Genomic DNA, 18,463 nt, shown 5'->3' with positions numbered 1-18,463 from the left:
ACACTCAAGATTTTTTAACCTTAATTGATTTTGGTGTGAATATGCAACAAATACAATGTAGTAACTCGAATCAACATTTACCAAAAATGTGTGTTGAAATCATTCCATCTAATTAAAAAATATATGAGACATTTAAACAGTGTATTTTAATCATAGTTGAATAGCTTTCCTGCACAAGGACATGAAATGTTTATGGCTAAAAGAATTTAAGTTATCATATACAAAATATTTTGTAAGGTGTTTACATTATTTCATGTATGTTATATTTTATGTGTTCAATTTGATTATTATAGACAAACATTGGGACCGAATGTTGAGAAAAACTGTACTTATTTCTAAATGTCTCGGGCACTATATTTTGACAAAAAGTCCTGGGAACTTCGAAATAAGACAAGAAGACTGGAGACTGAAATCCTGTAAATATTAATAAATAGCAATATTTTTGTTAACATTGAATTTTTCTTATGTACATTGTGCCTTTAGGTACAAATGGCAAAGAGAAACTTTTCTTTTTGGTACCTTTTATATAGTGTTAGATGTTTAATGTAGAAAAAACTAAATAATGTAAACTTTTAATGAGCTGTACGATTTCAGTGTCACAGCAAAAGTGCACGTTGAGGTTGCGGATTACCTATTGCGCGGATGACCTACTTTTGCTACATCTCCTCTCGTGGTGAAACGATTGGAAGCTCAACGTTCAGCCATTGGCGTATCTGCGAACTGTTATTGAGTTAAGTATTTGCTATTATGAGACTGACACCAGCTATTGTTTCATTTCTGAGATTTACTTACGTCGTTAAACTCCCGTAAATCTCCCACTCCCATTATTTTTTTTTACTTTGAGTAATGTTCATACCTAAAATCTATCATCATTATCCAGCGTTCTGCGTCCAAAGCTAGACATAGGCCTCCCCCACTAATTTATTCCAGTACCGATTATTTTGACGTCGTCTGCGCATCCTGTAGGTGGTCTACTTCTTCTTCTTCTCTTTGCTCGTGGTCTCCACACTGTAATTTGTTGGGTCCACCGCCCGTCATTAATTCTGGCCAAATGTCCCGTCCAGTTCCACTTGAAGAGTCATGGTCATGGACGTCTCTTCAGATGCCTAAAATTGATATTGACATGCCTAAGATATTGATGTTATTGGACTTAATTTGGCTATTTTCGGAATCCATTTTGAAGTTTTGTTTCATGTAACATTGTTTTATTTTTTTGTTTTGGAGATATTATTAAATGACTTGTTCGTGCACATGGTTTGACAGAAATAAATAAAGAACCCTTAAGAAAGTATATTTTTTAAAAGCATGTTACGAATTTAAAAGTTTTATGAGAGAAAATGAAGGGTTTATGTAAATTGTAACATTATGTTATATATTGGTACCTAAAGGAAAAATTCTCAGTTTAAAAATAATTTATTTTTCTTGTTAAATTTAAAAGTAGTGGATATATAGCAAGTATAAGATGTATTCAAAGTATTCGATAGTTCTGTGATAATAAAATTCCATTCCATTGTTAAAAGTTATTCTCTTGAAATTATATTGTATGCCAGTTTTAATCTAAATTTCATTCCTATACACTTGTTTCTTAAAAACATACTATTAATGGCCGTAAGTTTATTACACTCTAAAGTAATTTTAGAATATAGTATTGTTTATGTATAATCCAAATTGTTACCAAAGTTTAATAAATTGCCTTTTGTAAAGGTGCTTGCAATAGTCTTTTTTTTACCCGCTTCCTTAAACTTTTTAAAGATTTTTATACCATTAGTGGACAACAACTTATACGAGGATTACTAAACTAAAATGATTAAAGATGCCTTTAAGACCTAGACTATCTGATCCAGATCTTGAACTGCGTTAGGCTACGTGAACGACTTTCAATGAGAAGAGTAGGAATCGAATAATTAGGCAGGTTTTGATTTCATAAAAAAACAAAATGTACCCAAAATGAAAAAAAAACTTCTATTATATGCCAGTACATCTCTCTCAGTTCCATTAATATTATAATTTGCTTATTCTGTATGTCTTTCCGTAATAAAAACCCCAGTGCCACCTGTAGTATTATACGTCATATGTCATCATCATCAGTAGCTCGACAACCCATTCTCGGTCCTGGCTTGTTCTAGGATTTTTCGCCATTCTGTTCTGTTCCTTGTTTTGTTTTTCCAGTTGGTTGTCTTAAGTGTTTTCAGATCTTGTTCCATGTATCTAAGTTTGGCTCCTCCCTTTGACCTTCTCCCTACTGGTGTTTCCCTCATTATATGTTTTGGTGTTTCAGTCTACAACATCCGTTCAACATGGCCCATCCAGCGCAGACGTTCGATCTGTATGGATGTTTGACCTCGGGTTCATTGTATGCTGCGTATAGTTCGAAATTATATCCTTTGCGCCATATATGTCATTTTCTTTCACCTCCTTATATATGTGTCTAAGGATTTTTCGTTCAAACGTACCTAATAGGTTCTCGTCGCTTTTTGACAGTGTCCATGTCTCTGATCCATATACAAGGACCGGTTTTTATCAGGGTCTTGTATATTTTGCATTTGGTTTTTCTTGTGATGTTGTTAGATCTTAGGTGTTTAATTAGTCCATTATATGTTTTATTAGCGATATGTATTCTTCTTTTAACTTCTTCACTGACATTGTTATCTGCGATAACTAGTGAACCTAGATATGTAAAATTTTGCACGCTTTCGATGTTCTCCTATTGTCAGATTCTGTAGGTTTCTTTGGCCTGTCGATTTGCTGGCCTTCATGTATTTGGTTTTTATTTCGTTAATGTTTAGGCCACTGTTTTGTGCCGCTCTTTCTATCGCATTAAATGCTTCTATCATCCCTCTTTCGCTTCTAGGTATGATATCAACATCATCTGCAAATGCCAATATTTGTACACTTTTTGTTATTATTGTTCCTCTGGTGTTGACTTTTGACTCTTTAATTATTTTCTCTAATGTGATGTTGAATAGATTACAGGATTGGACATCTCCCTGTCGTAGGCCCGTTCTCACATAGATTGTATCTGTTACCTTACTGGACAAACGGTGTGACCTGTCATCATAGCTCTTTATATAGATAGAATGTTTTATTACATCTTTCTAGTAAAATGTACTAATCACTCACAGATAGTCACATGACATTTAATAAAAAATACATTTAATATTAATGAACAAATAATTTTGGATTTCCCAATTTTAGAATAAAAATAAGATTGTACAAAAATTTACAAAAATGACATTTATAATTTTGGTGAGAGCGTTAGTTTATTTTTTAGAAATTCGAGTAACACTAACTTGTGGCCGCAAAAGTTAGTGTATTAGTGACTACATAAGTACTAGGCGTTGGCATTTTTGAAATTTCAGAATACTAATAATATTTTGCCGAATATTTGCGGCTTACTTTAATCTTTAATTGGTGACATCTTCTCGTAAATAACACTAAGTAATTTAGTCCTAAGTTTAGACATTACTCTCTAGATGTCACATAAATACAGTATGTAACTGGTTGCATAGCTATTAGTGACTCGGATTATTTTACGGAACTGGTGGAACCATGGGGTGGAACAGATTGCGGAAATCGTTAATTAGTCCAGGATATGATCGTTTTTTGCTGAGAATTCTTTTTATATGCATCAATTTGCTTGAAATTGTGATTACCACCCCAACTCGGGGGTGAAAAAAGAGTATAAAAAAGAACCATGGTAGTCACTAGAATAGTGAATTTTAAGATAAAAATGTTTACTTTGGAATTTTTTCGAAAAGTTAAGATTTTGGAGTTATTCGTGGCTGAAAGTTCCCAAGTTACACATCACAAAAAGCATGTTTTTAAACGGTTTTTGGCAAATAACTAAAACAATTTAGATGTAATTGGGAAAACTATTTGGATATAAAATAAAGCTTATAAAACAAAGGGATTCACTTTTTATTATTACCGTAAACTTAATAATAACAAAGTTATGGCTGTTCGAAAGTAGACTTTTATTCATCGAATACAAAAATCCAAAAAGATGACGTGGAATAACTGGAAAATGGAGTGAATTATCACAAAGATTTCTGAATTTTCTTTATTTCTGTTAATACAAAGTAAGTATCAATTTCTGGATTAAGGTAAAGAAATTCGAAGACGCGCAGACAGTCGCCTCAACTCTATCCAAATAGTTGGGTGCTTGCTTTCATGGTTGATTGGAAATTACGAAAACATCCGTGAGAAAATGCAGGAGGCATGGTTTGTATACAATATAAAAAGTTGTACATGTTCATATACAAACACAAATTTTATAATCACTTGACTTGATGCAAAATTTCTATATACATTATACAATTTCTTATACAGAAATATCGTAATGCAGGGCTAAGCCGGTTCTGATTACCTTTTTGACCTTTATCTAATGCACGGTTTAGGTAATTAAAAATCTTTTGCCATCTTTTACTTATCAGTATGAATTAAAGATGTTTTAGACAGAAAAGTTTTAGATATAAAAGTTTACGGTACTGTACATGATAGTATCTAATAATTAAGATGAATTTTAAAATGTTTCAAATTTGGACAATATTAAATATTTCGATCATCCCTACCATAACAGTAAGTTTAAAATCTCTTGTATGGAATCATACTTTTTTTTATAATTATACATTAGGTATCCAATTTGTTTACATAGTAAGTATTAAAGGATTATTATTTAAACGCTTGTATTTAGTTTTTATGAATACTACTTAGGTAGGTACATACAGTTATGCAATTCAAATTACATTTTACCATGATAAGTACCTATCATATCTAACTTTTACCAATTTTGTTTATACCCAGAAAGTTTGCTACAAACCTCTATCAAACGAAATTTTTGATCGTTAGTCATCGAAAAGCAATATAGGTAGAGTAGTGTAGGAATGACACACTCAAATGTTATGGTTTGGGATGTTTCATAGAAGAATATATACATAACCCATGGTACATTGTACCATGTACATAACCTAACTATTCAAAACAAATAACGGAAGTATTGACGAATGCACTAATATAGAAATTAATAAAAAGAAGAAGAAAAAGAACAAACAAGTATCTAAGTTAAGTTGGCTTTGAAACATTTAATTCGCATTTCACAAACATCTCCCAAAACCATGTTTTCCACCCGCATGCAATATAATATGACTTTATACTCTCGTCCTGCCAAATCCGGACCAAATTTGTGCGGCCAATCTGTCATGATATCTCTGGTCATCTAGGCCTTCTTGTTGTAGTACCAGTCGACTTGGAGATTATCAACATGAAAATTTTTATAACATCGAGGATTTTTATTTTTACCAATCACTAAAGGGTTTTCTTTTTTCTCCATTTAAATTTGCACACAATAATACGGCCAGCCTTTCCTTATCAGATTTATCCCCAGTGCACTTTTAATTACGAAATGTAAAAGTTTTACTTGGTAAGGCTCGATAATACAGACACAGACCAGTCTCGTCAGCGTTATAAATATCTTCAGGTAAATCTGGTAAATAGCCACTTAATAAACTTGGCAGTTCTGAAACATCGTCAAGTTTAACATTTGCAGCTTCTCCAGAAATTGGCCTAAATTTAATGTTATGTCTTAAGCAAAACTTGTCAAACCAACCCTTAGAAGCTTTAAAATTGAAATTGAGTTCTTTCGCTGCCTCTAAAGCTCTTTCTTTTATTATCGGTCCGGATAATGGAATGTTCTTCCTTCTCGCTTTACAAAACCAATCGTACACTATAGTATCGATGGCAACACCTTCAGTTTTTTTTGTTGAACATTTCCACTTTCTCTATAGCACTTTTTTAAATCGGCCTTTTTCTTTAAAATGTCACTAAATTGAGTTTTTCCTATTTGAAAGTTTTCGGTCAATACTCGAACACTATAATTATTTTTTTCAGATACTTCTATTACCGATATTTTTTCTTCCAAACTTAAAAACTTTTTTTTAGTCAAAGACATTGTTACCCTTAGATCAGAATATCACAACTAAATTAGAAATGTGTTCAAAGGATGAATACATTCTAAAATGAGTTTTTCCAAATCAAACTCGATGCACCTAAAGTACCTAGTTTTATGAGCATATAAGTACCATAGTTTTATGACTACAATAGGTTACAGTTGGCGCCAGTTACGAAAATTCAGAGCAAATCCTTATTTTCATACCGATTCGATCCGAGCACCTTGTTTACTTATTTATCCACGCTGTCAGTAGCGCAGCGGTAACTATTCGGTGCTGTTAATTATATAAAAACCACAATCACACCACTGTCCACCTCTTCGGATATACAGTCGGCACACGCTACATGCGCGAAGTTGGATCTTCCTATGTGGCGTTTACAGTACATATTTGGATTTCCGGAGGCCCAATTTTAACCTTTTAATTGCCTCTACCTGACTGTCCGTGGTTGGCAGGTAAAATTACAATAATTTCTTAGAAAAACTGAAGGCAAATTTTGTCCGGAGTCACTTTGAAGAGGATCCGTTGATCGGAGGTGTCTTCCTATTTACCCACATATGCAATTTTTGGTGACCTAAAATTGTCCGTTCAGAAGAGGTTTCCGTTATAGAGAGGTGTCCATTAACAGAAGTTTTACTGTATAACTAAAGAAGATATCACACGAATAAGAAGATATCTTCTTCTTCTTCTTTCTTCTTATATGTAGGCTTTAAAGCATGTTTCTTTTTCAATATTAGCCTCCTAAATTGTTTAAATTGTCGCACCATCTTTTTCTTGATCTGCCAATACTTCTTCGTTCATTTGGTGACTTATCTCGTGAGATTCGTACTATCCTATGCTCTGCCATTCTACTAATGTGTTCGTTCCACTTCTGTTTCCGTTTTGTCACCCATCCATTTATCTCTTCTATATTGTATGCTCTTCTTATGTTTTCGCTTCTCTCTCTATCCAACAGATTTTCCCTGATATTCGTCGGAGTATTTTCATCTCTGTTGTTTCTAGTAGTCGTCTCGTTTTAGAAGTTTCAGGTCTTGCCTCCGCCGTGTATGTTAATATAGGTCTAATTGCTGCTTTATAGATTCTTGTTTTTGTGTCTTGTCTTAGGTGTTTGTTCTTCCAGATTGTGTTATTAAGAGATCGCGCCGCTTTACTTGCTTTTAAGCTTTGTTGTCGTACTTCTTCAAGAACAAGAAGATATAATTTATAAATTATTTTATAGAGTTTTATCTAGATTTAGTTTCTTCTCATTTTATATCGGTTTCTTTTTTAAATTTCCTTTTATTTTAGTTTGCTGATGTTATTAACTATACGGCAGCAATTATAGAATATCATACTGATTCTCTTAATTATAGTTGGTCAGTTGATGAACGTGTGATGTGGAGAGCAAAAGATCACATCCGTATTTTAGACAGCATAACTGAGGTAAGTTTACTAACATAGCGTAAATTGTAGTAATAAAAATTATAGCCTTGGTTTACGTTGTTTTTGTTAATATGCAGTACTAGTAATTATATCTTGATTTTTATTGAACAAAAAAAAAGTAAGTGCGGTTTTATACAATTTGTCAAAAACGACAGATACGTACTTTGTTATTACGTACATTTTTTGTTTATTATTCCATAAAATGATATAAAATTGTTTCATTCTTTGCAAATCTTCTCATATATCCTTTTTATGTTCTTTTATTCGTCCACAATTTGTTGTTAGAATTAGTAAAGGAATAAAGTTGCATGAATATTGTTTACGTTTTTTGGGAGCTTGCTGTTACCTCAGCTGTTAATTTCTTAATATTTCAAATATTATTAAACTCTTCAACAGGATTTTTATCATCTTATATTTTATTTTAAGATACATTAAGTACATACCTATTAATAATACACACTTTACACTACATGATTTATCATGTGATTTGTCATATGATTTGGTCATAAAGTGAAATTTACATGTTTACACTGTGTGATTTATCATATGATTTTGTCATAAGCACTGTCATGCGGCTCGTCATAGCTTGTCACAGGAGAATAGGACGGTAGGTATGTACCTATTCCGCATGATAAAATCATATCATTTTCGGTAGAGATAGTGCAAGCACTCCTGACCACGGCGCAGTAGACGAAATTTGGTTTAGTCCCCACTTCCATGCGAAACACATTGTACTGTGCACTGTATAATTCCACTTACAATAGAATCTTTCTGCCTTTACGTGAATTTGACTCCGCCTTCGCGCAGCTCCATGGTCAGGAGTGTTTGATTTACCTCTAATAATACGGGTAACACCAACATAATATTTAAATATCGCGCCTTATTCTTATGTCAATTCAGCGACATTCCCTTACCAAGAGACAACATTCTTTATTTATTTATTAATTTTTTGATTGTTGCATCCATATTGAACCTATTATCTAATGTGTGCTATTGTATCGTATTTTTCTTTTATTATTTATTTAGTTTATTTTATTCTTAGTTTAGTGTTTTATAGTCTTCTTAGTCATACTTTTAGTTTAGTTTCTTTATTAATTATTTTTAATTTGGTATATCAACACTAAATTTGATATACCCTGTCCACGATGTCTTCGTAAGAGCCACCTGCAAGCCCAAAGGCGTCTGATCTTTTCTTCTTACTGCTGTAATCTGTACGCAGTTGTTGCCGGCGTGTTATTATTAAAAGTCGGGAAGCCAATGCAATCAACGATTTATTTTCCATTATAATGGTTTCAAAATCTAATAGTTGATACCTATACTGTGTCTAATATCTCTATGACCATAAACAAAAAGAAAAATCAAGAAAACCTCACTCATTGTCACTCATATCATAAGTCATAACTAAGTCATAAACACGATTTTTTAAAACATCATAGAAACGAGGAATCATAACAAATCTCATATGATATTGTCATATGATAAAATCATGTAATGTAAAGTCTACTTAATACCCCTGACATGACGATCATAATGATCATCTCTACACCTTAGGCAACCAACAAATTTAGTACCTAGTCCATTTTAAAATATTCTGATAAGTTTCTTTAATCCTAAAATGCCATTTTAGTTTATTTAAACCTGTTTTGATTTAAATTTTTGATTTCAGGAGTTAGAAATCATCCTTTTTCCTGAAAAATCTTTATACTACCAGGAGAATGTATCTCTCAGCAGTACAGTCATTCCAAAGATATCTGAAAAAATTTGCAATTCATCAGAAACGAGCGTTAAAGAATATTTAAAACTATTTTCGTGTGCTGCGATTCGAAAAAATACCTCTATTGCAGTTAACGTTATTGAAGAAGATAACTGTACTTTAAACGGGACATGTGAAAGTCCAATTTATTATAACACAGTTGTTATCTTTGATAATAACGGATATTTATCTGGAAGGTAAGAACTATATTTAACTGAAGAGAAATTAAAGATGCTGTTGGTATTTAATTACCTTTTGCAAGTTTCGTGAGCACAGTTTTCTGTATATACAGAAATATGTGTTAAAGGAGAAGGTTCTAAGCTCTGTGGGTAATATAGGCTCCCATAAAAAATTTGATAGGAGCCCAGGACCCCATGACAAGTGGCTCCATCTTTTAAAAATAGGTTAAAGTTAAGAATGCGAAGCGTTGTTTAATTTGCCGACCACCCGAATTTGTGTTATATGCCAGAGTGGTGTTGGTGCGTTCCACAGATTTCTGATCTTTAGTCACGACAAGCTATAATAATTATCCAATTTGTATCGATTTTTTTTATTATATTTTTCGAAAATTTTTGTTCAAGTGTAATGTATTGGATTTATATTTTAGCATACCATATGCATCTCGACTCAATGCTAACCTATAAAAATTTTGTCATCGTAATGGGGTCGTGTGCAATGTGGCTAATATGGGCCCCTACAGTTTGAAAATATAGTGTATATTTGGACCAAAAGCCTATATTCCGATCAATCACCAGTTGCGTCTGGGTTCCGAGGCTTTATATCGGTTCTTTGAGCCTTGTTTTCTTTTACAATTGGTAGGATGCTAACCTGGCCCATCAACCTTCCCTTTTAATACTGGCTTGGGACTGGCTGTGGACATGAACGCGGTTTCTCAGCTACTCAATCCACCATAAGCTCCAGTATAATTGTACATTTGAAAACTCCAGGGGGCACAAATCTATGACTGATTTTATAGTCACTAATAGAAAAATCCACCCAAAGCAGATTCTAGATATCCGAACTTTAAACTCTGCAGACGCAGGAAGTGAACACAAACTAGTACTAGCAAAAATAAGAATGAAAATAACACCAAAACATTTTCTACAGGAAATCACCAAGAAAAAATTCAATGTAGAATCACTGTGGAACGACTCTACAAGAGAAATGTACCAAAGGAGGCTAGCACAGAAAAAACAGCTGAAATAAATAGACGACATCGAAGATATAAACGCGAGCTAGGAAAAAATTAAAAACAACATTGAAGAAGCAGCAATAGCAGCTCTAGGAAAACGCAAAGTTATACTGAACAAAAGAAACAACAATACACCATGGTTCAGAAAAGAAATAAAAGAGAAATTTAAAGAGAAACGAGAGGCCTACACAAAGTATAAAAAATTAAATACTCCAGAATCCCGAGACATCTATAGAAGAATACGAAATGAAACAAAGCATTTGGTAAGAAGAACAAAAAATGAACACTGGGAACAGTTTACAAAAAGGTTGGAAAGCGACTTCTACGGTACACAAAAACATATGAAGATTCATTAGAAACTAACGGAAAGAAATAGCAGAATTGAAGGAATACAATAACATACCAGCGAACGAATGGGAAAGATACCTGATGGAACTTTTTAAAGGAAAGGAAAATAATAATCAACACAATAACGTACCTGAATTAAGACACGAAATAGAAATCAGTTTTCAGGAAGTAGAGATAGCCATACATTCCCTCAAAAATAGAAAGTCGCCAGGACTAGACGGAATAACCAACGAGCTTCTAAAACACGGAGGAGAAAGTATAACCCTAGAGATGACAAAACTTATACAAAAACTAACAATACACTGCAAGATACCAGACGCATGGAGAAACAGCGTAATGATACCTATGTTCAAGAAAGGAGATAAAGAAGACCCCAACAATTATAGAGGTATAATTCTACTAAATACCGCACTTAAGCTTACCGCAAAAGTCCTAACCAACAAAATCAATAAACTAATAACTTTATCAGACGAACAATAAGGATTCAGATCCTGAATATCTTACGTAGACGCTGTATTTGTACTAAGACAAATCACAGAAAAGGCCATCGAGTACAACAAACCAGCATATCTATGTTTTAACGACCTGACAAAGGCTTTCGATCGCACCCAAGTTGAAGACGTCTTACACCTACTGTATAAAAGAAATATACCAATCAATATTATACAAACTATCGACAACATCTACTTCCATAATCGAATACAGGCAAAGATAAATGGAAAACTAATACAGTGTATATCAGTACAAAGCGGAGTCAGACAGGGTAACTCGTTAAGTCCACTTCTCTTTAATATAATAATAGACGAAATAATACAAGCAGTACGTAAAGGTCATGGTTACAGAATGGGAAACAAAGCAATCCAAATATTATAAACAGGAGTGGAACGAACGCATTAGTAGAATGGCAGAGGATAGGAGAGTACGAATAGCACGAAATAAGTCATCAAATAGACGAAGAAGTATTTAATTTAAAATAACATTGCAGGAAGAATCTGGCTGGACTTTTTCTTAAGGCGTTATAATACTTCTCTATCACTTCAAAGACCCACTTGAACTTCCTCTTCTAGAGCTTTGAGCTTTAACAAAAAAAACTTACAGAAGTTTTTTAAAAACTTTTTCTCCCCATAGAGTATGAATGTTGTGGATGAAACTGGATTGTTAATTGTCCAGAGCAAAGTTGCACAAGTCCTAGAAAGGAAAGAAGAATGACAAATTGAGTTTCTAGCATTTGCTTTACGTGGTTTCCTTGTAATCTTAATTGTAGCAATCAGTACTGTTGGTAAATTTGTTCCGCCTCTGTTGATTTTTCCCGAAAAAATCAAAATGATCAGTTACTGCGTTTTGCTCTACTTGGGTCAATATATTCGGTTCATCCAAGTGGTTGTATACATTGGAATGGATGAAACATTTTATAAATTTTGTGAAACCAACAAAAGAGTCTTCTGTTCTAGTACTTGATGGCCATTATAGCCACACCCGCAATTTGGAAGTGAATAATTTATCGAAAGAAAACTTTGTTTCTATAATTCCCCTACCTTCTCATACTACACATAAGCTTCAACCTCTGATAAAACGTGCATGGACAGCCTCAAGACGTACTACAACAAAGAAAAAATAAATTGGATTCGTGTAAATAAATTAGGCAAGGCATTTTTAAAGTCACAGTCGAGAGAAATTGTCGTAAATGGATTCAGGATAACTGGAATCTATTCCTTTGACCATACAATTTTTTCTGACGCAGGCTTTGTAGCCAAAAATATGAAGCGGAAAATATGTGTAACATAACATCACTAAATGTCATTATATCCGAAAAGGAAGCGGGTTTAGAAATCTACGATGTGGAAATCAACAAATCTTTCCCCGTAGGAACAGCTTCTGGTTCTCTGCAAGAGAAGCTGATGGAACCACAACCTACTTGCTCCAAATTCACTGACAAAGAGTTTATAGAACCATCGACGTCATGCTTCAGGGAGAATTCTCCAAGATTTAAGTCACCTTGGAGAATTCTCCCTGGAGCATGACGTCGATGGTTCTATGAACTCTTTGTCAGTGAATTTGGAGCAGGTAGGTTGTGCAATATCCCCTATACCAATCGTAAAAAAATCCATTCCTAAAGATTCCAAAGTACAAATAATTTCCTCCTTTTACTACAAAACCGACTTACAGAATTCTCTCGATAAAACTCCAAGCAACAGACAAAGAAAAACATTTGGAAATTCAGGAAATACGGGTTCAACATGGCTGAAAAAAAGAAAAATCAAGAAAAAATCAACGACATTCAAAACCAGCAGTGAAGAAAATTACGCAGCATCTGAACAATATTTCCCAGATAACGATGATGTTGACCTTGAGAAAGTTAGGTGACACAATAGACGACCGAAATACAGAGTGCATATTTTGTGACGGCGATTTCAAGCAGATAGCCTTTGGATTCAATGCATAATAAATATGTAAGTAATATGTAAGTTATATGCGCCGCATGCACTCCTGACCAGTCGCCTATCATTAAAACCACCCCTTCTTTGGACAAAACATCCGCGTACAAGTCAATCGGTGAACGAAACATTGTGATGCCTGGCCACAGTATATTGCTTAAAAAGAATTCTTTTTAAGCGATATACTGTGGCCTGGCGCAATCTGGGAATTCGAGTGAAAAAACTGGAAATTATATGTAAGCTGTGGACACATTAACTATGTTTGCAAGTTGAGAAAAACACTAAACTAAGTTATTATTTATGTTTTATTTTGTTAAATGAAACATTTGTGTGTGATTTTTCTTAGGGGCCCATATTTCCAACACACCAAGCAATTTTAAAATTTGCACGAAATTTATATTATATTTAATGTTTGTTTTCCCCAAAGCTTTTTTAAGTAAATAACTGTTCATTATTATTAAAAATGTTGAATTTAAGTTTATGTCCAATTTCACGTAATTATCTTGAAAGAGAAGAAAATACCTGGAAAAAACAATAAGAGAATCCTTATTAGGACCTTCTTCCCTATCCGTATGAGATTTTTATGTATTAAAAAAAACAGATAACCACTAAAATTTCCTTCCCCATAGGTTTCCGTACTCTTTCAGGGTTAAGAACAGAGATGTATTAAAGGATAGAGATTATTTCATTAATTTTTAATTTGAATAATACCTACAGATACTTATTATTAAAATAGTTTCTTTTAGGTATCGCAAATGGAATTTATTCGGAGAATATCAACTCTCTAAACCCAAAGAAATGGATATTACTACAATTAAAACAAAACATAATGTAACATTCGGAATTTTTAATTGTTTTGATATTATATTTAACCAGCCTTCTTTAAATTTGACCAGAGACGTAAACGTGAAAAATATTTTATTCCCAAATCATTGGATATCAGAACTTCCGTATTTAACAGGTGAATGTTTTGCATTATTTTTCTTGAGTTTTGCTAATGTTTGAAATTGATTAACTTTAAGAATAATCTAGATATTATCCCTACTAACGCACTTTTTTCCGCTACCAAGAGAGTTGTGCAATACAATCACGTACCAATTGCAATTACATAGATATTTATCAGCTAACAGTATCAATATTTTCTTACTGTACCTACATTTTTGTTGCACTTTAGGATAAGTTAAAGAGTTATATAACTTAAAAAAGGCTACATGAACTTATTGGCACAAATTTTGGAACCCCAAAAAAGATAAAAAAAAATTTACTTCTGCCCACGGACGTTCCACTAACATCCTCCTGCTGGAGGGGGGATCGAACACATCGACTTAAAAAGCCGTAGTACGCCGTAGTTTCAAACAAAAAATGTAGTTGAGATAATCTTATACAAAAATGTTTATTAGCACTTTTTGTCTAGAACGAACTCATATCTCAGACGGTGTTGGGTGGAATTTGTAGGTAAAGCTGTGTAGTTTCGAAAAACGTAATTGAGTAATCGAAAAGAAGCAGTATTAAACCTAAAACAGAGAGAAGGTGCTGAAGATGAAATGACCCCCAGAGATTTAAAAACTGAAGATTGCTTCTTGGGTTTAGGTTCAATAAGTAATATTAAATTTGGAACTAGGTTTTATTGCCCATTGAAATCAACGTTTCGGCAGGAAACCCTTGCCTTTGTCAAGATTCTAAAATGTAGAAGATTAGGAGCAAACATTTATTGTAAAATATATAAAACTTACCAAAACGTTAAACGGGACACTGACATTAATAAATTGACAGAAGTAAAAATTGATATTATCTGGTATCTCATGGTTTACTGTCATTAAAATATAATTATTTTTATATGGGCGGATCGTTGGTGTTTTCGAAAAAGGTAAAGTGGAGATATGTTATGACTTTAAGAGTTTTTTATGGTGTTATATTTATTATTACTTAAATCAGATTGAAATATATTTTATTGGGTTCTGCGTATCTTTTTTGTCATTGATTGCGTTGGTATTTCTATTGATTCGTATATCTCCCTCTTCTTTTGTATCAAAAATAGAATCAAAAATAGAATAATCAGTTTCAGCAGAGAGAGACACCATGATCACTATGTGTGGGACAATTCATGCATTAGGAAATGCTGTGCCTCCGGCGTACATATTTCCAAGAGCTCGTTTTCCTTATACAATGTTGAATGGAGCTCCCTTGGGAACCCTGCGTTTGGCTAATTCGCCAAGTTCTAGATGAATGACCAAGGAACTGTTTTTTAAGGTTCTTAATCACATTAAATGTTATACACAGTGCTCTTCTGATTCCCCAATTTTAATATTGATGGAAAATGACGAAACTCATTGTTCTCTTGAATCCATAATGTTTGAACGTAAAAGTGGTATAGTATTAGTTACTGTTCCACCTCACACCTCACATCGCCTTCAACCGTTACATGTAGCGGTTTATTCGTCGTTTAAATCAAAACTTGCCATTGCTATGAAAGGATGATAATGCATCCTGCTCGAGCAATTATCATACATGACTTAGCAGCTATTACAAACACTGCATACACGTCTTCATTTATCATGATGAATATAGTTGAAGGTTTTTGAAAAACGGGCACTTGGCCCCTAAACCGTCTTGTATTTTCGGATGACGATTTTAACTGTGCTTTTGTTACTGATCGGCCACCACCATGAAATAATGTAAACAACTTAACAGAAGCTGTTCTATCTACATCAATCCCAGTAGCACATGAAATTGAAGTTGTTCCATCTACATTAACCCCAATAACACCTGAAATTGTACGGCCTTTCCCAAAGGCTACCCCGAAAAATGATATTAGAGCACGAAAAAAGGTTAAATCTAGAGTTTTAACAGAAACACCAGAAAAAAAAAACAAAATTAAAGAAGAAACTCTAGCAAGAGAACCAAAACAACAAAAGTTGCAACCAAATAAGATGAAAAGAAACATTTGAAAGACTACTCCTACTACTTAAAAGAATATAGAGTTACCACAGAGTGAAACTTCGGAATCCGATGAAAACATCGTTTATGCCAGTTTAGGTGAATTGGAGGACTTCACGAAAAGATAATTGAAGTTCTCCATAAGATCGGAGTCGACTACAGAGACATTCAAACAATAGCGAGTCTCTATTGGGGCCAAACAGCTAAAGTGAAAGTAGGATCTACATTGACCAATAAAATTGAGATCAAGAAAGGTGTACGACAGGGCTGTATCTTGTCTCCCATTATCTTTAATATATACTCAGAAGAAGTATTTAAGACAGCGCTGGAGGAAAGCACAGAAGGCATAAAGATAAATGGAGAAATAATTAATAACATAAGGTATGCTGATGACACTGTGATTCTAGCAAGTAGCATGGAGGAACTGAGTTGCCTAATGAGTAAGATACAAAAAACAAGTGCACAATACGGACTCAGACTAAATATCACAAAAACCAAATGGATGTTAGTAAGCAAAACCCAAAAACCACCACAGCAACTGATATTAGACAATGAAAGAATTGAACACGTGGATTCGTACATCTACTTGGGAACAACAGTTAACTCAAATTGGGATCAAGCAAAGGAAATACGTATAAGAGTAGAAAAGGCAAGAGCATCGTTCACTAGCATGAAGCAAATTTTCACCTCTAAAAGCCTCACCCTACCTCTCAAAATTCGACTTCTGAAATGTTATGTATTCCCGGTTTTGTTATATGGAATGGAGGCGTGGACAATGACCGCAACAATGATGAAAAAAGTAGAGGCCTTCGAAATGTGGGCTTACCGACGTATATTACGTATATCCTGGACTGAGCACGTGACCAACGAAGAGGTACTACGCCGGATAGGTAAAGAGAGAGAGGTAGGAATAAGTATAAAGAAAAGAAAGTTGGAATACTTGGGTCACGTTATGAGACATAATAAATATAGAGTACTACAACTGATCATTCAAGGGAAAATAGACAGCAGAAGGGGTCCAGGGAGGAGAAGACACTCGTGGCTCCAAAACTTGCGGCAATGGTTCGGATTGTCATCTGCTGAACTATTCAGATCTGCCGTAAACAAAGTCAGAATAGCCATGTTGATTGCCAACGTTCGGAACGGACAAGGCACATGAAGAAGAAGAAGGAGGACTTCACAGAAATTGACAAATATGAACAGAATGACTATATTTTAGTAAAGTTTGTTACAAATAAGCTGTGTAATTATTATGTGGGACAGATCACTGAAATATTTACTGTGGATTCAGAGTTTGAAGTTAAATTTTTGAGAAGAATTTAGGGTAAAGGGACAAGTTCAACTTTTCACTTTCCAGAAGCGGAGTATATTTCGATAGTCCCCATTGACGATGTAGTTTTAAAATTACACCCTATAAACAATTCAAATTATAGCACTTGCAAAAATTAATAGTTTCTTGTTTGAATGTCTATACCTTGGGCACTTGGGTACTTATTGTCTTTTTTTCACGTTTTTATATTTTATTGTGTCCTTTCAATAATAAACTGTATTTTTTGGTTTTATTTCAAATTATTTTTAGGTCATTCAAATGCGCCCCTTCTTAGTTCAAAGCTACCGCAAACCGGAGTTACTTTGCGCCCTCCGGTGTTACTTTGCCCCATTACGAAAAAAAGTTTATTTTAATTACCTACTAGAAATATGCGCAAAATACCCAAGGCAACCACGAGTTCATTCAAGGTTGACAATTTGCCTATACGGTAACGCCACACCGGCTGTGCTACGTGCACTCTAGTTCTTTCAACAGCGGAGAGAAGATAAACTCTAAAATTCATTGTAATTTTAGGTCAAAAAATTTGGTGTTTAGTGAAGATTTCCTTTAATATCTTACAAGTAAGTATTACCAAGTTGGTGAATTGTATTATTATTGCTGTTTACCTCAAAAAATATTCTTAAAGCCTACATATTAGTTCAAACCGATATAATATTTTGCTATGCAAAATTTAACAATTTTGAGGTTAGTTTTCTCCGGCGAAAAGTATTCCCAAAACACTTTGTTAGACATGAGACTGGAGCAAAGTAACCCCGAAATACGTTTTTGGGTCTACTTTGCTCCGAGGTAAAGTAACCCATAAATGTGTGAATTTTCTTTATTAATTATTTATCAGCTTTTGAGTAAATTTTTATGGGTATTGATATTTTAAAATAAAAATATTCTTGACCAAAATTAATATATTCTAAGAAAGTAATCTTATGTTTTGTTTCAGACATGCCCAGAAACTACATTAGAAGACCTGAATCAAGAAGATATGGAGACTACACTGCAGAGGCATTGCAGGAGTGTTTTACACCGAGAAGCAGAGAAAAAGTACAACATATCCAGAAGAACAATTTTAAATAAACTTAAAGGAAGATACCTAAGGAAACCTGGAAA

General features: G+C 33.8%; 1 protein-coding gene across 1 annotated transcript in view; it reads left to right on the top strand.

Moving 5' to 3' along the window:
- The first annotated feature begins 4,380 nt into the window (after window positions 1-4,380).
- Window positions 4,381-18,463, top strand: part of LOC140445666 (vanin-like protein 3) — a 31,925-nt gene continuing 17,842 nt past the window's right edge. The window contains exons 1-4 of the mRNA XM_072537904.1: window positions 4,381-4,578; window positions 7,233-7,367; window positions 9,034-9,317; window positions 13,842-14,056. Of these exons, the coding sequence (XP_072394005.1) occupies window positions 4,516-4,578; window positions 7,233-7,367; window positions 9,034-9,317; window positions 13,842-14,056 (697 nt within the window). The 5' untranslated portion in view covers window positions 4,381-4,515. The remainder of the gene's footprint in view (window positions 4,579-7,232; window positions 7,368-9,033; window positions 9,318-13,841; window positions 14,057-18,463) is intronic.

Source organism: Diabrotica undecimpunctata, chromosome 7, assembly GCF_040954645.1.
Source record: "Diabrotica undecimpunctata isolate CICGRU chromosome 7, icDiaUnde3, whole genome shotgun sequence".
NCBI lineage: Eukaryota > Metazoa > Arthropoda > Insecta > Coleoptera > Chrysomelidae > Diabrotica > Diabrotica undecimpunctata.
The sequence above is the reverse complement of the archived record's forward strand: the minus strand, read 5'-3'. Positions and strand labels throughout refer to the sequence as shown.